Raw genomic sequence first — 25,356 nt, forward strand, 5'->3', positions numbered from 1 at the left:
GATATTGAAGAAATTGAAAAAGAATTGTAAAAGATGGAACAGAATAAAATTAATACTTATGTATAAAATAAATGGAATTTTGACAAATATATTTCAGAGCTCTTGACGAAGCATATAAAGATAAAGTAATAATAAATTTTTAATTTTAATTTATATTTCTATGATTAAAATTAATGTTAAATAATTTAATTATTTTATAAGGTTCAATTTACTTAATCAACAGACTGTATTCAACCAGATGGGCTATTTATAACTTACAACGAATATTTTTTTTTTAATCGTATATACCTATGCATGTGTTCTCGTATCCAATGTAGGCTGATCATCCAATACTATCACTTATTTTACTATATTTCAATGGATGTGAAAATATATATACATACCTGCACGAATGTATGCATACATACATAACCACAATGACATTGATTCTAATACTTTTTCAAGGACATTACTATTCTATTACGTCATATTCATGCAAACACGTACTCACGCATGTATTTACCTGCATACTCAAATTCCATGAAAATCTTTCGAAAAATAAACAACTATTACTTTCATGTTGAACAATAACTAATTATATTTCCAACATTTGTCAAAGAAAGATAAGTATTTTCATAAATTATAATTATTTTATAAGTAATACAGTCCGTCTTGTTTATTTGAAATAAATTATGTAGAATATAGTTTTAACGTCGTTACACATGTACGATGATCCAAATAAATCTAAGACTGGGGCAATATTGGTTTTAAGATTTCTAATAAACATTATTCATTAAGAAAAAATCAATTATCTCTTTGGAATAGCTATACAACTTAATATTTTTAAACTTAATTTACACGAAATGGGATAAGCTATAAATAATATCCGAGACCTTATTCGTTTGTGGTGCATGTGTAAAGCTTGGTACTTTATTTTCAGTACTATTTTTTTATTATATATATATATATATATATATATATATATATATATATATATATATAGACATACTGATACTGACTTGTCTGCTTAAAATAACTTTATTATTAATTTAATTCTTATTGCAAAAAATGTCAATAATGAAATTCTCACTAAAATTTTTTTAATTAAAAGAAAACATCTTAACTTTATTTTCTAAGCATATCAGGTTGTAAAAGAAAGTCTTTTTCTTGTATTGCATTTCTATTTTTTTTTCTATTGTGTATTTCACCAGATTAAAATTCATCGCATTATTAACTCCTTAATAGTGATGTATCAGCAACAGCAGTAATGTAGATTTAATAATAGTATTAACAATTATTTGTTTCTTATGTTTCATTTGTTTCTTTATATAATCTCATCAACAGCTGTCATTATTTGTGATTGTTAATGCTGCTAGATTCATTCACTTAAAAAAAATACATACACATCTCCATTTTGCATATATTTCAACAAGTTGAATTTAAGAATATCCGTTAAAGAATTATTTTGTTTCTATTACTTCTTTTTTGTTTTACTGCAGCACAATACCAATTTTATTTGACGCTATGCTTGGACATCGCCAATTATATAAATAGTACTGTAGATTACCATCACCAATTCCGAACTTAAGGGGCTCGAGAAATTCCTTGTTATCCATAAGATCAAGCGCGTTGAATACGTCGAAGCCCAACTGTAAATAAATAAAAACTAACATTGAAATTCACCAGACCATATTCATGCATTATATTTAAATATTGTTATTTGAGAAAATGATATTTTTATCATAAATTTGTACTGTCCAATTGGATATTAATTATTAATTAACGGTAATCTTTATCATGAAATTCAAATTTAATTTACCATAAAAAAAAAAAAAAAATGAGTTAAAATCTTTAGATTATTAATATCATTACTTTTTCATTAAATTCAAATTCTGTCCGATGAAAATATAATGAGTGGAATTCCGAATGTTTCCGAATGAAATTAATTATAAATATTACTACTCGGCTAAAATTAAATTATATAACACGCTTAAGGAAATTCAAACATGAAAAAATATGTATAATTTTTAATATGAATTTAATATGATTAATCATATTTATACAAATTGTTCGTTTAACTTCGTTGCATTATTATGGAAACATATTTTATCATTGTTAGATAAAATTAAGGTCAAAATATATATTTTTTTAACTTTAAACCCTCATTTTTATTCATATTTCTAAACTTAAATTATATCTTAAATATAAGAAAATATGCTATAAAATATTTTTACATTCTTCTAAACAATAATTTACTTTCATTTAAGATCTATTCAAATATATCTGATAAAAAAATGTCATTTCATAAGTTTGAATTTTATATAAATTTAAAGTAGTGGAATATAATTTTATTTTACAAATATTATATTCTTATTATGATACAAATTTTTAAATATATAGATTAATAATTACACTATTGGTAGTTCCAAATTCTAAATGCATGAAAAGTAACATTCTTTACTTTATTACATAATTAGGATTAAGTAGCATTGATGTAATTAAGACAAATAATCATTGATAAGATCAAATTTTCATAACGAGCGTAAAGATAACTATAATCATCGATAGAAATCAGTAATTATATCAATTAAATATTTATATAAAATAGTTATGTGCGATTTTTTTATTCTAAAATATTGTCTTGTTATTATTGAAATACATTTAGGAATATTTTGATAAGAAATAGATTTTAAAAAAATTGCCTTACACATACTGAGTATAAGAGAGGAATACATAATTACTAAAATAGTTATACCAAATTCATTCTAACAATAAATAATACCAGTATTTATGTTATTTAATAATTTTAATATTCGTAATATTGTATGAATTATATTTGTTCTCCAAAATGATTATTGAAATCTGTTTAAAGTTCATATACTTAAATATCTCTATAATTCTGAGATATAGATATTTAAATAAAATTATTTGGAATCTATAAATAACATGATATATATTCTTAATTCAAACGCCTTAAACATATATACTAAAAAAATTTATATTTCAAATATGTTTGATAATTCTGTAATGCAACAATTTTCCTCTATACTATTTACAGCGCTTAAAAAGTATAAAATATTTTCTTACATTTCTAGCTGATATGAGTGCATCCTGCATGAGATCCAACCAAGGAGTTTCTGTAGAGACATTGTAGAAACTATACGCGGCACGTAGAGTTTTATGTATCTGGTGGTGCATTACCGAACTTGGTAAAGTGTAGTAGCTTACCATATCCGTAATGAGCTTAGTTTCGGGATTTTCCACAACGAAAGTATCCACTATACCAGTTTGCGGCATGAACCAATGCGTAAATTCTTCTTGAGTGAATATTGGCGCCAAGTCAAATTTATTGAGGTACTAAATAAAAAAAAAAAAAAGAAAGCGAACATTTTATTAATAATTTGATGAAACTTAATAGGCTTCGAGACATCAATCTCTACATTTATCTTTATCTTTATCATTATATTTTTCTTTTTCTTTCTTGTTTTGACAATATTATTAGACTTGATAATGACTTGGTAAATAAAGACTAGTTATAAAGTTTTCATTTCGCTGATAACGAAATACCATATAAAATCATAAAAGATAAATAGAATGTAAAAAACTATTACCTATAATATATTATCTAGAAGAATTAGACCAATATTCGAGTATAAATAGGGCAAATAAAATGACATATATATATATATATATATATATATATATATAACTAATTATATGTTAAATGGGGTGGGGGTGGAGGATGTATCATATTTCATTAAATATTGTTAAGTTAATCGAATGATCAAAGTGAAGATGAGTTGAATTTGAAGTTACAGTGGAAAATAAAGAAACGGCATATGAATTGTAATAAATAAATCAGAAAGTAAAAACTATTACCTGAACTTAGATGCAGTTTGGGACATGACATTAGACTTAAACAAGTGGGGTATGATCAAGTATTTTGGATTTGCCTCAAAATAGGAAAAAGTATCATTCTTAATTAGGTGATCAATTCTTGATGCCCTAACGTTAGTTAAATAATAATTAAAATACATTCTTTAGAAGGAAAACAATAAAAACTGTACATTATTCAGAAGTTTATGACATTGGGCCACATCGTCCGATGCAAATTTCCTAAAGCCTGGGACTTTTGTAGTTTCTGGCAACTTGTAAAATTTTAAAGTCCTCTGCATTGTCATGTTTCGTGACAAGTGTGAAAATTTTATTTCAATTAGCTTCTTTGGATTTAAAGAACGATGCCAGTATCTGCACGTGGAAATGGGCTTAGGAAGCACTATACCAGCAGTGTACACTGCTTGAAATATTCCCATTAGATTTACTCTTCTTGTAATTTCATGAATCAATACGGGAGCGACACGTTTAGATCGTAACTTTTTGTGAACACATAAGAAATTAATTTCTACCATTTTTTGAACCCTGAAAGAGTAGAAGAAACATAGTACTTTTACTCTGTTTGACAATAATATTTTAAAATGACAATCACATTTCATGATAAACTTACTTATCATAAACCCTTACAGCTGCAGGAATAGCGGATATAAAACATACTAAACGATTACTTTTAGTAACTCTTACTGCACAGTGCCATTCGTTGCACCCACCGGGAGGCTGTAGAGCCCTAGTAAAAAAAAAAAAAAAAAAAAGAAATATTAAATTCCTAATAATTTACGAGATATTTAATATAATAAACTAATAAATAAATCGAGAACTTTACCATTTTAAAAAGTCAGGAGGATAATCAAACCTAAACATAGCATCGTCATCTTCGACATAATTTTCTGACAATAATGTATATAATTCTGCGAGTACTAATGGATCATCCACATTTAACGTATCCCAATGAAAGCCTGCTGGAAGGGAATAGGGATCCGCACGCACTGATACTTTATCAGGCTCGATCGGTTCGTTACAAACAATTTTCTCATCTATAAAAATAAAAATTATAACTATAATTTAGCACTTGGTTAATATATATCGATTTACAACCTTGAATCGTCTTATTTTATTTATGCTATAAGATACATATTGAGTTTTACCCATTTTTGGTACTGGCTGAGTGCTCCAAAATTGATAAGGTTTTTGCATGGCTTCCTCCGGCGTTTTGGCAGATTTACATTGTAATTTCAAGACGTCCATAGCCATTTGTATATCCTTAACGGAAAAGTTGGCGTAAGTGCTTGGCACTTGTGTAGGTACGAATACCACTGGATTTATCTTGCCATAATTATCACTACTTTCCGTCACAGCTGTAGCGGCATTTTCAGAATTTTGAGCACTTTGAGCATTTTGAGTCTTTTTCTTACTGTTATGCTTCTTGGAGCTAATTTAAATATTAAGAATTAAAGCGCATAGTGAATCTCTAATGATAGATTTTAAAAGAAACACGCACACACACATACAAAAAAAAATATAAAAAGAATATCTTAACAATTTGATTATCGTTATTATTTATCGATTATTTTGTTATATTAAAATAGAACATTAATATAACTCATTGAGAAAAATTCAGCGTGTAATCAGAAGAAAATTTCTATATTAAAAAAGTATAAATAATAATGATAATAATAATAATAATAATAATAATAATATAACTGCACTTTTTCATTCGTAGTTTTATTTGCATATTATTAAATTTATTAACAATTATAATAGTTATTATAACTGAATGTATAATTTCATGTATTTTAAATTCTTGTAATTTAGTACTTGATTAATATATATATATATATATATATATATATATATCGATATATTACAAATATATATTTTATATATAGATAAAACTTTTAATCAATAGAGATTTAATAATACTTGCTATTAACGACTAAATCTATACGTACAAAATATATTTTAAGTAGTTAAATTAACTTATAATAAAAATAACAAAATATAGTTAAAATAATTTTTAACTTTAAACTATTGCAGGTTATCCTCGTTAAAACGACGTGTTCATATGATCAATATTGAACAAATAGAATAGGACAGGAAAGAAGAGCGCTGATGTAATACAACTATAAAATATTTGGCAATTTTGCAGAAAGTTGGATAAATGTGAATTTGTTCATTTATTTCATCACCGTACTTCCACAAAGGTCGTGCAAGTTAAATAGAAGCCGGGTGGAGGTGATAGTACCATTGCCAAAATTAAAATACTTCTTATTACAAACCTCGCGTAATAATAATAAAAAGAAAAAAACACATCCACTCCTTTATTGCATAAAGCTTAAAGTCAAAACCCTTACCTTTTACTTCTGCCATCTTTTTCCTGATTCTCCTCATCGTTCTCTGGTTTCATCGGCACCGCAGACCTGCTCTTGCCAGACTCCACATTGTTTTCCATTATCTTTATACGTACTTACATGCATACATACATACACGTATAAATATATACTTGCGTTCATGAATTCATATATACGGTTATATAAGAATATGTATAATATGTATAAAAATAATATATCTATATATCTATATATATTTATGTATGTATATATTTATGTATGCATATATATAGATATATAGATATATAGATAGACAGATAGATAGATAGGTATTAATTAATTAATTTCCTTATTCATTTACGTAGGTTATTTAGCTACACTTTTCCATTAATATACAAAATAGTATAACCTCCCGTAAAAAAGTGAGCAGACCAGCTATTGAAACGGTTTAAAATCTTACGTTGTTATCCCATACACTCGTTCTCTTCTATCACTCCTCGATATTCAGAATTCGCATGCTCTAAGCTATTTTACCTATATTACACTACAGTCTACGTTCAACATTCTACAATCGCGTATTGTGAGTCGTAGCCGCGGTCGTGACATGAATGATGAGATGTTGATTCCAGTAGTCTTCGTGAAGATTACTACTGTATTTTACCTACGAGAGTATTATAATTGTTATATGGAATATGGCGCCATCTTATATACGTATAGTTAATGTTTGCATTTGTTTGAAAGATCCATTATATCCGTGGGCCTTGCTGCAATGGTCAAGCCGGCAAACTGGTAAATTTAATAACAATAACAACTACTATTACTGCTGCTACTGCTGTACCTACTACTACCCCTACTACCACTACTACCACTACTACCACTACTACCACTACTACCACTACTACCGCTAATACAACACTAATACAACACTAATAACAATGATTAAAAATAATTAGAATAGTTATATAAATCGTTTGATTATTATTTCTTCACATTCGAGTTTATTGTTTTTTCGCCTTTTATGCAAAAACAATTTCAATTGAAGTTCGTCAAACAGTTGTCGTTGTAGTTGTGACTAATGACTTTATAATAATTTGAAAACTTTACTTTCCTTGGCTAATTTCATTGTGGCTTATCGACTACTTCAATTTCCCAATTATTTGAATAATAATTAACTGCCAATAAGGTTATAAATTGTCCTATGAAAGTTAATAAATATCGGCTTTATCGAGGAATACGCTCGACTGATTTACAATATTCTTATATAAATTGTGGCTTAAATAATTGGATAATAAAATTACAGGTTATCGTTGTTAAGTTGATGTTGGCGATTCGTTGTAATCTTTTGTATATGTCATTTATATCATTTATACGATCAATTGAAAAAATATTTTGGATTAATAAATTAACGAGCTTCTACTTTTTATAGCCTAGAATTCTTTTTCGAATTGTTAGATCAACATGTAAGATTGTCTCGTCAGCGAATGGAATAATTAATCATTCGGTTCTTTCACACGGTAATTTAATTGCATTTTTATTGTTAAATTATATTAACCATAATCGATTGTTTTCATTTTCATTGCCATAATGTTAGAAAATAAAATATTAAAAAAGTTTAATTTAAAGTTTTTATTCAATATTGGCACTACAACAGTTTTCATTTGATTTTTACTTAGAATTTCTAATAGTTTGCTTAGAAAAAGAAAAAACAAACAAACAAACAAACATACAAACATGTGTAACCTTTTATAAATTATCGTATATTATTTATAGTCAAATTTCTCATAGTCAAAGTTTCTTTTCTAATGTTAGTAAAAATATAAAATTTATATTTTCATAAATTTTTATATTGTCATCAATTTTTATTATTAATACCTCTTCGTTATACCTTATCTTCATTAGTTCTGAACAAATGCTTATATAAAAAAATGTTTCCATAAAATGGAAAAAAATTCTGTATAAAATCTTGTCAAAATATATTATCAAGAGACGGTAGGACAATTTTGTCATAAGCATTCAAAATTTAAATGGAATAAAATATATTATGTATCATATTGTAGAAAAGGTAATAATGAAAAGCAAGCCAAAGTTTATTTCCCATTGTAATATTAAAAAAAAAACTTATTTAACATTATAACTGTTATTTATATTTAAGAAATAACGAATATATATTTATTTTAAAAAATTCTATGTATTTCAGATATTCAGTTAAATCAATGCAGTACATTTATCAAAAAGAGCTGTATAAATCAAGGACAAAATAATAATTAAAATGTTTAATAGATACGATGAATTGGAAATGAAAGTCGGTAAAAAAGTTTTAAACAACTTTCATATTATTTTGACCAATCTAAAGGTACAAAATTTTCATTATATACATTTTTATAATATCATTATTATATTTCTCGTTAAAAAAATATGTGTCCTATCAATGTCATACAAATATCTGAGAATTCTAATGTACAACAAATAAATGAGATACATTTTTTTTAAACAAAATAAACTAAGTGATTTTCATTTTGAAATTTTAAATTAAGTCATGGTCAACGAAGCAATAAATTTTTAAATCTGTTAATAAATATTAAAATTCATTTCAAATAAATTTAACTTTGTTGTAATGAATTCTTATGAAAATTAATGGATATATTATAGGATCGAAGGATCGCATTAATTTCAAAAGTTTGATGAATTTTCTAACGAGTACATCCAAGTATCTACATTTAATAGAAACATAATTTTCATTATGTAAATGGAGATGTTATAATATTTACTAGTGATGCAAAATTCTGTAGAAATAGTTGTAATTATGTTTAAACACTAATGTATTCTTAGATCGAATACATTTTATAAAAAACATTATTCGACTATTAAATTACAATATTTTGAAATATTCACTCATAAATTTTTTTTTAATATATTCCAACATTTGTGTTCATTTACTGAAAATTATGTCTATAAATTTCTTACTTACATGATTGTTATAAAATATTTAAGTTATGTCAATGTATTTAAGTATGCGTTATATGTGTATATTAGTCATTAATGTCGCTTTGTAAGTAGTTTATTTAATTTCATATATATATTTATTTATATCTTGTATTACTAATGTGCCATAGATAATTTAGCTTTATGAATCTTTTAAAGATAGATGATACCCTCTTAAGAACTAATGCTACCATTTCAAATGTTGAAAGATAAATCTGTTGGCTTAAATAATACTCCAGATGCTGTGGTTGATTACATTGATTATAAAGAGAAAATCTATCGTTGATTTTTTACTTTGAATTAAATTAAGATTTTGTATTGTGTGCTGTAGTTCATATAGCAAAACATTTTTTAAACGTTTTTATTTTGATTAAAATTACACATATTCTTTTTAAATTCATTTCAACTTTCAACTTTCAACGAATATTCGACATACAATTTACAATAAGAATATAAATTATTAACCATAAACTTAAATTAATATTATTTATAAAAGTATACAACATTTTGTTAATAACATACTTATTTATTTACATTTCTTATTAATTAAAAATTTTTTTCCATTATTTAGATAATTAGGGAACATTTTAGAATGACTATATTTTTAAGAAAAATTTTTTTATAAAATATATATGTATATTAAATATTAAAAAAAAATTTATAACAATATGGACATTCTAATTTTTTTGTCCACTATAACAAATAATAATAAACATTACTTCATAAGTTATTTTTGCAATAGAAAAAAATGATCAAATTTTAACCTAACGTAAGAATACTTAAATTTATAAGATTTATCTTATTGAAGAAAAAAATTTGTTGAAATTAGGACGAAGGAATTTAATATTTTGCGTTCTAGGGTAAATTGTCTAGATTAACATTGATTTTATTCCCGAATCATATTCGCAATCTGTACATGATGAAGGCCAATCGAGAAAATGATAAGAGAACATTATAATATAAATCACCAGAGAGTTCTTGAAAGTCTACTTAATCGATCATCTATAAAATTTTTTAAAACTTTCGTTTCTTTAAGCTTGTGTTTTCTTTTAATATATTCTAGCGAGTCTAGTTCATCCGTATTAATAGTTTTAGTTTTAATAAAAATAATAATAATATTAAATATATTATTATAATATTCTTATAATCTAAAATTTTAAGAATAACATATAATATTTCAACAAAAAAAAAAAAGTATTTTATGCTAATGATTTTACATTACAAGCATAATGAATCCAAATCAATTTAATAAAAGAAAATATATAGTAGACATTAGAGAATTTTTTTATATCCGCGCATTACTCCTATACTCTCTCTCTCTCTCTCTCTCTCTCTCTCTTTTACATTTTCCTTGAATTTTCAAACCATTTTTCAGTCTAGAATAACCAATTCATTGATATTCTGAGCAACCACATTCTGATTTTCAAAGCCCGAGCATTTCCTCTTAGCATAAACACGCAATGCCACACATTCATTGGAAAAACTGTATTTTATGCATCGATATAAAACATGTATTTCTCATTACATAATAGAAAATATTTGCTTATAATTTACAATACATAAATGATATACAGCACATAGTGATATTGGACAGTAATTTATAATTGGATTATAAACATAAATTAATTAAAAATATTTGAAATATTTGTTATTCTAGTATTTATATACCTTATTGTTATCATAAGTTGTACAGTTTAAATAATAAAATATATTATCTTGATTTTTTTCAACTTTATTGCAGATGCTTTGTTATTACTTTGGCTATTTTGCTCAATGCGATTACAATTATTTTTATTATATTTTCGTACATTTGTAATACTTTTCTTTCTTTTCAAAAATTGCAATGGTTTATTTTATATATATTTGAACTGATAACAATATTTTTTAAATATCCGGAGGTTAAGTGATTGCTATAATTATATTCCATTTCTTACCATTAAATTCAGTCAATGATTTTCCGTTTATTATAATTATTATAATTTTGTATTATTTGCATAGATTTCTTAGTTATTATGACAATATTATCATAAACTGATTGATATATTGAATAAATGTATAATTTGTTAGACAAAATAATCGCAAGCAATATCAATTGAACAGTGATTAATCGTTTGGTAAATCTTAAATCGGTTTTGCACTTTTACACATAATTATATGAAAAATTGCATACATAACAGAGTATAAAATTAAAGTAATAAACAAAAATTATGTTACCTCTATATAAAACTTATTATTAAAATTGTTGTTTTTTTTTGTCGTAGCTAGATTTAAACAGCCTTTATTCATTCTTTGAAATATTCTTATTCCTAATCATCACAATGCATTATTAGTTAATTTATAATTTCTGACAAGTCAATGATTAAAACAACAAAATTTAAAAAAAAAGAAGCTAATTAATTTCAAAGGCAAAACAAATCGCCATTATATTATCTATCATCGGCATTATTTCAATAATTGTATTAACCCATATAAATATTGTATTTTATAAGAAAAGACCAGTAGTCATTTTAATATTTAATTTTATAATCAACGACATTTAAATGGAGAGACGCAAAAGGGGGAAACGTTTTATTAAGATATCTTTTTACAGAAGAAGTTTGTATGAAATTGCTCGTCTCTTTCTTTTGAGTGACGTGACTTCGTATTTAGAGAGGCTTCATCTTCTAAGCGAGGAGATCTTGATAGTGTCTCTCTTGGCTGATAGGAGAGCCGACTCCTTGAATTTTATTTCTCAAGGTAAGACCTAAATGTGTGCGATAATTGTTCTTTATGTCATCAGTAAGGCTTCGGCACTTAACGTTAAATCGGTAACATTTTATTAAAGAATGTCTTATTGTGTTTATTATTAATATAAAGTAATAAGGCAACATTCAAAGGAAATATATTACATTGAAAATCTGAATGTTTAAAGAATTAATAATTTGACAATTATCGAATATGTTAAATTTATATAAAATTTTAATGAAAAAAAAAACAAAAAGAAATTATAATAATAATTATGATGCATGATAAATTACGTAAAAATTTTTAAAGGTTTACACGTCATAGCCTGGTGATTTAAAAATTTTTTTTTTTTATTTTAGTTTACGATTAAATTTAATAAATAATGTCATTCGTAATATATATTTTTTATTATATACTTTTCAGTTCATTATATGATATAATTCATTTACATGATTTTAAAACTTTAATATCTAATGCATCGTATGTAAGACTTAAATTCTTTAAGTTATTAGAATAATTAATTAATCATATCAGAACCATAACCATCACTTACTATCATAAGAACTATTATAATATGTTACATTATAATACTTTTATGCTATCGGATTGTTAAAACTATTTGTTTACGAAATCACTTGTTGTAATATTTTAATTAATATGAATAAAGCGTTAAAAATATTTTATAATATGTTTGTAAAATTTCACTGTATTAATATTTTCCATTTGTTATATTTACAATAGTTCAGATTACTATATTACGTTAAAATGATTTTTTGTATAATTTCACGTACAAGGTACACTTTATAAATAATTTATAATATCATACGCAATGCAATATCATTGTCTATCATAGCGCATTTTATTATTATTATTAACATCATCTTACGAATGAAAACTCTTAATCAAGACTTTCTGTTATATTTGCAATACATGATTGAAAATATGCAAGAAGTACCCTATGAGTTTCATAACTCTGTTAATTCTACTTATAACATATTATAACGTTGTTAAGCAAAAATTTTAAATAAATAAATTTATCATAATTATCACAATACTTAATAATTAATCAACGTGTTTTTATTCACCAATGTACTATCAACATAATCACAGAATATAAAATTATGCATACAATCCATGTAAAACGAAAGTAATACATAACACATCCACGAATTACATACAATAAAGGTTTAATATACATAAGTGGAGGAAAAATCTTGAATTCTAATTAAGAAATACTTTATGTATACTTGATTTCTTGATGGTTTATACGCGCTTGTGTGCGCATATATGAGATTATTTATGTACTTGATGTCTATACATGTGTATACATATTAACAGGAAAACAAAAAATTTATTAATTATATTGTTATTAATCCAGATGACTTACTTATTGTTTCTGATTTTTTTTGTTACAAGTTTCTTCATAAAATGTTTGTGTGATATAATAGAAATGCAATGAAAATAAAAAAAAAAAAATGTAATTTTTTACAAAAATAACTTTCAATGAACTTTTTAATTAATCAAAAAGTTATAAGAGTCTTATTGAATTTATCCTCGAGTATAAAAAATTTAGTATCTAGCAATACACGTAGATGCTTCAAAGTAACAAATTTTTAAAGAAAAAATCTTGAAATGCAGATAATATATATTGAATTAGAATCAATAGATATTTTTAATCGCAATCAATTATCGGATTATTTAGAAAGATCCTAATAACATTATAGTTATAACTACACGAAGTGAAACTATTTATTATTTTATCTGTTAGCATATATATTGCAATTTAACATGTCTATTTATTTATTCAATAACTAGTAATCTATCATTTTGATAAATACTTGAATATGCCAGAATTTGCTTATACGTTAAAAAAATTTTTGGAAGGAAACCAAAAAAAAAATGAATTTCATTGAAAGTTTTGAAGATTATGAATAAAAATTATTTATATATTTATAAGATATTGTAATTATAATAAACAGAGAAATATATATATATATATATATATATATATATATATGTGCGTAAATATATTATGTTAAAAATCTAACAAAACCTGTACTTTTCGTTTTTTGATATTTTAATATACTTTATAAAGACAATTTTAGTTATATCAAATTCTTATTTAAGTCTATACATAAAAGTAGGCATTGTTACAATAAGCAACATTAAGTACAACAAGGAAGGCACAGTAGCCAAGATTAGAGAGGGAAGAAATGAGTTTTGTCTTATATAATGGTTTTCTTAATAATAAAGTATAATGAAATTACATTTCATTGGTATGTAGTAGTTTGTAAATGTCTACAAGTTGATTAGATGCGAGCTTATGTGCGCAGAGCTGTGAGTGTAATTTGAAAATTTGTATTTAATTAAATAGAAAAGTACTTTCTTTCACACAACATTGCTTTAAACAATAGAAATCATATAATAAAGTAACGATTTGAAAATTAATTCAATATTTAAAATATGTAATAAAATTATTAAATCACAAATATTCTCGACTTTGTCGTAAATAAAATACAATAAGTATCTTACACAATGAGAAATACGTACAATTTTTATTAGATATATTCGAATAATAATAAATTATATAAATTTTACGAATGAATTTAATTCAAGTAATTTATTTACATATTCATGTATTTACGAAAACGTAAATACAAGCATCTGAAGCTAATAAATATCTACTGATATATTTATCTTTTGTACGTATATTATTTAGATTGATTTTTATATAAATATAATATGTCTTTGCATGCTTAATTCTTTCTTCATATTTCTTCAGATATATATGTATGTAAGATGTGTACAATAATCAATTCCATTAGTTCATTTTTCCTTAAAATCACTTTCATCTCTCACTCACACTCTCTCTCTCTCTCTCTCTCTCTCTCTATCTCATATATATATATATATATATATATATATATATATATTGATGTGTGTGGTATTTGCGTACATATATGCGTGCGTGCGTGCGCGTATATGTGTAATTTTATATAATAGCGCTCTATATATTATATTATCATTTTTGTCTCGTTAGTAACTGTAAAATACGTGTAAAGAGTTGAACAATTCCTTCATTGTGCAGATTATTACTTTTTATAGTGCCTCCTTTGAATAATATTATAATAATCCCATCTGCTCCTGATGGCACCATACAAAATTCATACGAGCTATTCCGAGCTTTTCTATTTCTATTTTAGAAGATATGCCTCGTATAAATTAATAAAGAAAAATGTTTTTACTTGACAGATACTTGCATAATTAGAAACATTCACAATATCAGGTTGTTTTTTTTTTGTTTTATTTTTTTTAATCTAATACTTTAATATTTAAATATGTCATTTATTTACGATGCACGATGTTCGTTTATTCTTGTTCGTATAATGTGCACCGTTACTTGATTGTACTAAATTTATTAATCTTTAGCTTACCTTATATATATATATATTTTAAAAATATTTCTAACATAACAAAATGTCAATAGTTATTTCATTTTCAACTATATATATATATATATATATATATATATATATATATATACCTATTTTAATTACGTTAAAAGTTTTATAAACAATATAATATCAAAATTTAAAAAATTTAATAGTAACAATATAATTTCAAAGTAATATTATGAACAAAAAATAATTTCTTACCATAATCTTGTTATATATTATTTAAATACATTCTTATCTTTGTTAACGACGTATTTTTATTAAAAATTTCTAAATATATAATTTTTATTGTTATTAATATAATATATTTTGTATCCTTTTATGTGTTGAATGTAAAATTATTTTTTAATTTAAAGGCCGTTTTCAAAGGAATCGTAATTAGTATAAAACTTATTAATAATAAAAATTTGACAATAAATTTATGATAAATTTTACTGAATGGAATTTTTAGTAAAAAAAATAAAAATAAAAATATTATTTCCCTTTGTTCTTATTGTGCAGCTTGAAATTGTAATTTTTATAAAATTGGGAAACTAATCGTCATTCAAGAGAACACAAAATTTTTCAATTAAAAAATAATGATTCTCATTCTTAGAATCTAATAGCTTATGAATTGGTCGTTTTATAAGCCCATTTTCTTTGATAAAAAGAGCTCCCACCGTACCCCCGAGACTTTGGAACTCTGAAAAACTTGCTAAAAGTCAAGGAAGACTGACCATCTCATTAGATGAATCTCTCAGAAATCCTCAGACTTATTCAAGCGCTTGGAAATTGCAAAGAAAAGGGCAGAAATGAACGTAGCAGAAGAAACTACGGACGACGGTAACCTATTTCTTTTCCTTGTCAACTTGTATCTCGCACTACTCATTATCAGATACAAGTTTAAAAAAAAAAAAAAAAAAGAAGAAGAAAAAGAATTTTTCGAGGAATGAAATAGAAATACCGCTGGTAGCATCAAAGACACGAAAAAAATCATTTATATATCTTACCTTTTTATATTTTTGCAGGTATATATACATAAGTAGCTCTCTATTTTATTAAAAGTTTTTTGCACAAGGGCGAGCGGGGCTGTGCGGTTAAATATCCGTGAACGCGCGTAATATATTTCTTTTAAAGTTGCACGTGTGCGTGCAAGTGTTATTCTACGTGAATGAAAAAGGATCTAGAGAAAATTGAAAGAGCACGAGGTTTCCGAACTTTTACTTACAAATTGCTGATCCGCCAATTCGAGCATTGATCACTTTATATTTTGTTACATTACATCAATTGAATTATTATATATTAATATTAATATGTCAGTGAAAGATGAAGATTTTAAAATAAACGAATAATTATTAAGTCGATATACTACTTTTCTATGTATAAAATATACAAACGCATAGGAAAGAACTGCGTTAAATAAAACTATAACGCGCGACTAAAAACATTTCGTTTCTTATGATTTAATGTAATATTTACGTATTTACAGAAAGCTTTACTCTTCTAGTTTACTCATGTCATATAAATACTTTTACATATATATATAATATTTTTCTTTTTAGAGTAGAAAAAAATTTCTTGCTTTAGAAACATAAATTTAAAAATGTAATTAGATATTATGATATGGAAAGTATGGAAGTAAAACATAAAATATAAAATTAATGCAATAAAAATATGATGGGCTATATAATTTGTACATATTTGAGTTTTTATATTATCTTGCAGTAGGAATATACTAAAAGACGATATATTAACAATGTCGAGAATCGCCATATTATATACATTATGATGTAGTGAAAGGCTACAACCGTGTAAGTACAATACTTCTCTAAAATGATATTATCATTAATTTTTACATATCTTAAAAAATAAAATCTCTTAAAAATTAATAATAAAAGATTAATTTCGGTAATCTTTTATATTTTATTACATAAAATCAATTGAATAATTATTATATTAATATTTAATGTATCTTCATAAATATATAATGGAATATAAAAAAATTAATATAATGATAATATATATTACTATGATAATATATTAAAATGTTCGAAATTAAAGAAGTTTTTGTGTAATGCAATTTAGAAAAATTGGTCGGTGAAAATTAAACTCTCCTAGATCTTATTTCATTCATCCAATAGTATTTGCAGTCGCACATGGAGTGTACGTGTGCATCGCAGGCATACACGCACACACGCGCGCACACATGCACACACGCACACACGCACATATATATATATATATATATATGCGCCGTATAATTCTTGGGCTTATTAATGATATGCTTGATTAAGAAAGACGCTAATTGCGGAGAAGGCGGTGACAAGGGGAGCCAGTCCCGGAACTGACGAGCCCTTGCTCGTTTCATCCTTATCCTCCTCGTCATTCTTCGCCTTCTTCTTGAGGTTTTTCGGTTTCGGACGCTTGCGCGAGAAAGTCGCGTTAGTCATGTTGGTCGGTGACTCGATATTGCAATAACTCGTGTCGCAGCAGCTTATGCATATCTGTTCCAAAATTACTTATTAAATCATTGGATAGAATTTTCTTTATTTTTTTAGAAAGATAATCATAGGATACAAAATATCACTTTCATTTAATTAATGCAATCCTCCATATATGTGTAAACGAGGCGCGCGCGCGCACATACACCCACACGCACACACGCGCGCGCACACACACACACACACACACACAAATTTAATTCTTGTTATTTAAAAATTGTAATTAAGCAATATAATCTTTAATATTTTAAGACAATGTCATTTATAATTGAAGCTAAACTATCACCGTTTTCTACATCGAATACACCATATTTTTTATTAACATTTTACTACTTGAAATACGTTGGAATAAATATCAAATAAAACAGATAATTAATGTTATTGTGAATTAGTAATTCTAGCTCGGCTAAATATTGATTTATTTTTTAGATTTAGTTTATTTTTATTAAATTTAATACACTTGATGCTATAATAATGTTGACACAATTCTTAATCAATAGATACTACTTTAAGCGGTAAATTTTATAATGAAATATAATATGATAATATAACTAAAAGATTTGCCAAAAATTTAATTATTTAATCGTGTATTGAGATTTAACTATTGAATAACAAAAAGTTATTTAATTTACGAGCGATTTTAATCTAATTATTGACATTACGAACCTTTTGTGTATCGATGGGCACGCAACCGACTGATGCCGGACTGCATTCGATTTTACTAACGCAACTCTTGCTTACCTATAAAATAATAATCGTTACAATAATATATTTACATGTACATGGAAATCTTTTTAAATCTGTTAATGAAATACTATTTTCTACAACGAAATCAAGTAAAATAAACACTAGATTCAACATTGAAATTCAATAGTAAAATATAATAACTATGTTTTTTTTATTTTATTTTTTTTCTTTTATCATCAGCACGTACGTTATTATGAATATTCTTATATAAAATGTATAATTTAGAAAATCAATTGCATTTAATGGTAGGGTAAAAATTCTATTATATTGCGATTAAATATATAATATGTAAAAGTTTTGTGAAAAGAACATTGTTATAATGAATGTATGTATCCTTTTATGTATGCGTGTTTATCTATATAAAAATTATAAAATGTGTATGCTTGCCAAGACGCTTTGACCGCGACTATCCAAAATGTGAAGCGATCGACAGAAATCTCTGCCTTCGACAGGACACGGAGTATCTATTGCCCATTCGTTGCACATCTGTTAAATTTTATAAAATTACATAAATTCGCATTACAATATGTTAATTAAATTTCTTTATTAATACAAATTTTTTGTTATTATTCATAATAATAATAATAATAATAATAATAATAATAATAAGAAGAAGAAGAAGAAGAAGAAGAAGAAGAAGAAGAAGAAGAAGAAGAGGAGGAGGAGGAGGAATAATAGGAATAATTAGTTATATTTGTTGTTATTATACTTAATATTTAATCTCCGCGGTTACGTTTTAATGAGATATTACGATATAAAAATGTAAAACCTAGATAAGGTTGAAATTACGTTTTATAATTAAAATGTATTCGATTAAAGGTATTTTTGGATATTTAAATTTGAAATCATTTATCAATTTAACATCCATATTAGAAATGAAATTTATACATAAACTTTTCATTAAATTTTGCTTCAACAAACAATGTCAAAGTGGCAAACTTTTTCTATCCAAGAATTAAAACTTAACGAATATACCGGGATTTTAAACAAACTATTTTTTAATCGATGTTTCTTAAGACAATTACAAAATAAAGATTTAAATAAAGTCAATATTAAAAACTTGTTAACTTTGAGAACCATAATGCATTTTTTATTTATTTATTTATTTTTTTTTTTTTTTTTTTTTTTTTTTTTATCGGTGTCTCATATACTTTTAAGCGCTTTTCACATTACTTCTATTAAAATAAAATATTGCACGTAACGTCATTTTATCATATTATTGTAATCGAAGTATATATTCAAAAATTTCTATTTGAAAGAATATTTTATCGAAATATTGGAGCCACCAATGTGAACGTTAATTTAAAAATAATATTTTTAGAATTTTACAATCTATGATAGAAATGAATTATAATAGGAATAAATTGCCGAATTACTTGCCTTATTATCACTCACGTTAACACACGTGTAACACGTTAAGCCTGTGGAAATTGAAAAATTCATTATTATAATAAAATAATTAGATATTATTATCTATTGAACTGCAGATAATTCAATCCAATAATAAATGCTTGATCTAAGTGGGAACATACGATATATATTTTCTTCGGCAATCGCTGTATCTTTGGCATTGCTTTTATCGTTTACTGCTATTCCACTTTCATTTTCCTTCTTCCCATTTGTTTTTGATACAGCATTTTTTCCACGATCGCATCCTGACTCCGTAAACAAAAGCAGTCCAACCATCAACCACGTGATCATTCCTCACATCATTTCTGCAAAACGACAATTCTTCAGGCACTATATTTAATGATCGGTCATGCAAATAGTAAATGATATTTGCTACTAATTTAATTTTAATTTTTAATCATATTAAAAAGCTTTATTAACGAAATAAGCTTTTAAAGACGCTTATATATTAAGTGAATAAACGCTTGTTTTGTTTGAGGTGATCGAGTTTGAATTCTGGTATACAATACATCTATTATATAATCAATATTAAAGTGCATGTATGAATATTAAGTTGGCGTAATAGCTAAAGTAAAATTTTCATTCAATTTAAGCTCTTGAAGTAAAATGAACTTTACTAAATAATTAATTATATTTGAAATAGAATTTTTTTTTTTTTTTTTTTTTTTTTTTTTTTTTTGAAAAACATCAATTATTGGATTTTTATTCTTATTATTACTGTAATAATAATAATAATAGTAGTAGTAGTAGTAGTAGTAGTAGTAGTAGTAGTAGTAGTAGTAGTAGTAGTAGTAGTAGTAGTAGTAGTAGTAGTAGTAGTCGAAGTAGTATTTTGTAATGTTATTGCTATTGTTGTTGTTGCGAATGTTTTATAATTAATTTAATTGACATGAAAATCATATTTTAAATATTTAAATATTTTCAAGCTACTTGGTACTTTAAACATAATAATAATTTTAACTGAATTATTTTAGTCGTACGCGTTAAAAAATTATACCAAAATTTAAATTAACACAACAATATCATTAAATTATTGAATAAAAGAATAATTTAACTTATCGTTTACGTTGGTTCAAACCATTCATGAGAATTTACCTGGTACTCATAGAATTCGCATATGCATATGTGCGCGCGCACGCGCGTATGTGAGTGGATATATAAATATGCATGTATATACATTTCATATTACGCATTCATCGATTCTACGGCCTTTATTTATATACTAATGCATTCCTTTACTAATCAGTGAGTAATAACATAAATTGCTTATGAAGCACCTGCAGTCATACATCTTTCCATCAGACTTTCTAGAAATATGTTATTCATGTAACGAACAAAATTAGCTAGAGAATGAAATTTAAATATTATTTTTATGTCCAATGAAAGGAAGGTATTATTTATTTTATTTTATTTTTTTAATTTATTGTAAATTGTTATATAATTTAATTCATCCTTCATCGGTAGACTTTATGAATACTGATTGTATTATTTTTCTTAACTGTCAACACTTTCATTTGCAATTTACTTACTCGACTAGTTTATAAATAAGAATAAATTTCAAGTATCCTAATAATATGAATTTTTTATCTCATACAGTTTAAAATATAAATCATTTCTTTTTTACTTTCATGAATATTCATGATTCTAATGAAGTCAAAATTCTATTATAGCTATTATAGCCTTCTCCTTTTTTTTCTTTTTTTTTCTTCCTTTTTTCTTTTCTTTTTTTTTTAATTTTATTCTTATTAAAAGAATATCAATACTTTAAGTGATAATAAAATGGTGCTTATAATTTAATATGATTTATAAATGTCGGTAGATTTAAAATAAAATGTATTAAGTATTTTTAAAATAATCTTTTTTTATTCATACTTTTGTTATTTTTTTCTACTTTTTTTTTCAACTCGGTGAAATGTTTGAAAGCAACTGCTTCTCTATTATGATGTATTAAAAGATTTCATTTTAATTGAAATGTATGAAAACGTGAAAGAATACTTCTCTTAAAAACATTGTTAATCTCTGGTAAGCGATATACAAGTGAAGAAGTTTTTTCGTTTTCAAGTATATTATATATCAACAGATTGGAACATTTTTAACCAGGAAAATATAATGTTTAATATTTATATTTAATTTTTAATGAAAATATTTTTTTTCCATTTTTCTTTTTTTATTTAAAAATTTTGTATGAAATTTAAGTTTGTATTTTGAAATTTGATGAAAATTTATTATAAATTATGTTTTTCGCCTACTCGCATAGAAGGCTGCAATACAATAATTGAGAATAAAAACTCTAATTAAAATTTATTCCATAGACTCTACGTATTTATACTTATTATTCTCACATTATAGATATAAATTAAAATAAATATATATAGCCACGTGTGAATGACGATGGAAAGGTAAAAATCTTTGAAAATAGTACAATTAGTGAATTAATCACAAAATTTGGCGAGAAAAGCTTAATACTGATTTATTTAATTAACGTCCAATCACGAGTTTGGACGTTAAATGTGTAATTACTTATAGCCAAGAATTATGTAAAATTTTTAATTAGTTAATGTGCATTGGTTTATTTTTACATAAGTATCAGTGACCACTAATCAATATTGAGTTCGAGTTAATAATATAAAATTTAATATTAAAAAATTACGAAAGAAAAGTATAGGATTAATGAAAAATTTCTCTACATTTTAAAACAAAAACGATACGTGAATTGTAAAAATTTACGCGCGTCAACGTGAAAATATTCGTTATAATCTCATTAATTACAGCATAACGTAGCGTCAAATTAAGGGATCCGTTTAAGAATTGGTACTAACACTATAGTATGAGAGATTGACTTGTAAAAGGATACGTTTAAGGCTTCACGTTAATCACTAATCTATCGTATTAGTTGTTAAGACGCTAAAATATTTAGGACGCAAAGTGTAATCAATTTTGTGAAATCGCATAGAAGTTGAAAGGAAGGAAAAGTAAAATTATTAGCTGCGCTTCAAAATGACGTTTCTCATAAATTCAAACGAATCGGCAGTACCAAATCTTCCTTAAGGATTTATAAAGAATCTATAGCATTCGCATACTTGCCATTTCATTATTATTGAATAAATTGCTCCCTTAAGCCAAATCTTACGAAGATATTAGAATCGCAAATTATTCGTACGGATTTTTCCAAATCCAAAGCAGTATATTGGTAGGGAACGATAGGACACGAAGTAAGTACAGGATGCTTAGCAATAAATTGAAAGACAAGAAAATTGGTTTCTCCATTCATATATTTCTACGGCAACTATAAGTAGGCAGAGTAAATTTAGAGTTTCAACTGGGAATCCAAACTCGGACTATTTTTATCAACCAATACATGCCTTCTTGTAATACCGACAAGCGGTCACAACTCGCCTAAAAAATTGATGGGATTCGGCAATAAGAGCAGCGCACCCAACGTGCAGACTCCGGGATGTATCGATGAGATTGTTGGCAATAAAATTAAAGAACGGAACGAAACGAGCGAGGATGGACAAATCTAGGCTCGATCCATGCTTCTATCCTCTATCCTACCCTTCTACCCCCTACTCCTCCTCCTCCTCCTCCTCCTCCTCCTCCTCTTCCCCCTACTACTCACCCTACTACTCACCCCTAGACCCCCTCCCCTATATATATATATATATATGTCCGTGCGTGCGTGTGTGCGTGCGCGCGTGTGTGTACCCCCACCCCCAACCCGACCCCCTTTCAAATCCCCCTCGCCGAGTTATTCGCTGGTGGCCACGCGCTCAAGAGGCCGAGGCAGACGACACAAAGTAAAGACGAGTCGACGGGCAACTCGCTCGGAGCGCGAATAAAATCCGCGAATAAAGACTTTAAGCTCACTGCTCGAAAGCATCAACGAGCCCAAAGCTCTGCCGCGGCATTAAAGCAGTCGACGCGGCCGCTCCACTGCCCCCGACACATATTCCCGCGCACTTTGCTCCGCAGGTTGTACTTACGGAACCGCCGCCGTCGCCGCCGCCGCAGCCGCCTGCGCCTCCGCTGCATGTAATAGAGTCTCTCGGAGTTTGGCTCGCGTGCCTCTGCGGATGGTCCGGGCCGAGCGAGCGGCGCACTCGATACTGGCCACGGCAGATCCGGGAGGCGGTGCGAGAACTCGATTCCCCCTAACTCCCTCCGACGGGGGCCGAGGGTGCGCGCGCCACCCCCGAGCCAGACGCACGCACACACGCGCGCCCGCGCACTTTTGAACGGGAGCCTCATCGAGAGTGGGGTCGGGAGGTGCTGGGATGCTGGGGAGCCGTGCCGCGGCTGACCCTGGAATAGTGGCCGGAGTCAGTCGGCGAATCGGTGCCAGGAGGGGTGGTGGAGGCTTGGCGCTATTATGCGGCGGGTATATCGAGGGGACGACCGGAGTCTGCTGTAGGGGCCCCGTTTTGGGAATAGGAGCCGGCAGACAGGCTTCGTGGAGACGTCGTGCAGCGATGCTCCGCGGCACTCTATCGCCCTCGAGATAAGCTCGGCCGCGTAACTCTTCGTTTTGTGTTTCGGTTTTTGCTTTGCCTACTTGTTTCTCGCCAACGAGGCATTCACTCGCGACTCAGACAAGTTACTCCTCATCGTCGGAATCGTCCACGTCGATTGGAGGAATGTAAAATTCCAAATCTCCTCAACCCATATGGGCAATAATTATAACCACGGAGCGACTTTCTTATTCTAATGTGCACATATCATAGACGCGCAAATGGTAATTGCAATCAATCACAGCTGCTGTCTAACGGCATTTTACCAATTTCATTTTAACACGGCCGCGCGAACTGCACCTTTCGACAATTTCAATAAATACTCCTTTTGGAATGTGTGTATATTAAAAATTTGTCATTGTTCGAAGCTCTTTGAAAGACGATATTTTAGTTTACTTGCTTATACACTAACTTTGCGTGAGAGAGAGAGAGAGAGAGAGAGAGAGAGAGCGCAATGTTAAAGAGGCATTAGTCAAACTTTTTATCTATTTAATTTCGAAATTTTTTTTATGAAAAAAAAAAAATAAAAAAAAAAAAATAAATAAATAACCTATATAAAGCTTATAAATTATAAATTGAATTTTTATTATGTTAGAATAGAAGGATATTAAAGAAGTTTAACTGATAACGTTGAAAGAAAAATTTGCAACATTTTTGTTTTTCACTCAAATATCAATACTAAGTATAATTTAAATTCTAATATAAATTATATTTATAAATATTAAAACTATTTAAACTATTTCTCTAACAACACCGAGAGAGTTAATTCTAATTAGAATAAAGAGATTCATTTATTATGTGCGATGTTCATATACTCCATTTTTGTATTACGAGTTTGCAGTAAAAAGAT

General features: G+C 26.9%; 2 protein-coding genes across 2 annotated transcripts; both read right to left on the reverse strand.

The window, feature by feature from the left end:
- Nucleotides 1–1,162: 1,162 nt before the first annotated feature.
- Nmt (N-myristoyl transferase) lies at nucleotides 1,163–6,740 on the reverse strand. The gene is made up of 8 exons (XM_011496725.1): nucleotides 6,661–6,740; nucleotides 6,225–6,336; nucleotides 5,019–5,302; nucleotides 4,697–4,907; nucleotides 4,484–4,600; nucleotides 4,047–4,398; nucleotides 3,067–3,336; nucleotides 1,163–1,628 (listed from the first exon to the last, which is right to left on the reverse strand). The coding sequence occupies exons 2-8, from the start codon at nucleotides 6,320–6,322 to the stop codon at nucleotides 1,470–1,472; spliced, it is 1,491 nt and encodes a 496-aa protein (XP_011495027.1). The 5' UTR covers nucleotides 6,323–6,336; nucleotides 6,661–6,740; the 3' UTR covers nucleotides 1,163–1,469.
- Nucleotides 6,741–17,576: 10,836 nt separating this feature from the next.
- On the reverse strand, nucleotides 17,577–24,141 carry LOC105359962 (uncharacterized). Its single transcript, XM_011496736.1, has 6 exons — nucleotides 23,982–24,141; nucleotides 20,121–20,303; nucleotides 19,969–20,009; nucleotides 18,976–19,074; nucleotides 18,508–18,582; nucleotides 17,577–17,844 (listed from the first exon to the last, which is right to left on the reverse strand). The coding sequence occupies exons 2-6, from the start codon at nucleotides 20,287–20,289 to the stop codon at nucleotides 17,614–17,616; spliced, it is 615 nt and encodes a 204-aa protein (XP_011495038.1). The 5' UTR covers nucleotides 20,290–20,303; nucleotides 23,982–24,141; the 3' UTR covers nucleotides 17,577–17,613.
- Between the last annotated feature and the right edge of the window lie 1,215 nt (nucleotides 24,142–25,356).

This window comes from Ceratosolen solmsi, unplaced genomic scaffold (genome assembly GCF_000503995.2).
Source record: "Ceratosolen solmsi marchali unplaced genomic scaffold, CerSol_1.0 scaffold10, whole genome shotgun sequence".
Classification (NCBI taxonomy): Eukaryota; Metazoa; Arthropoda; class Insecta; order Hymenoptera; family Agaonidae; genus Ceratosolen; species Ceratosolen solmsi.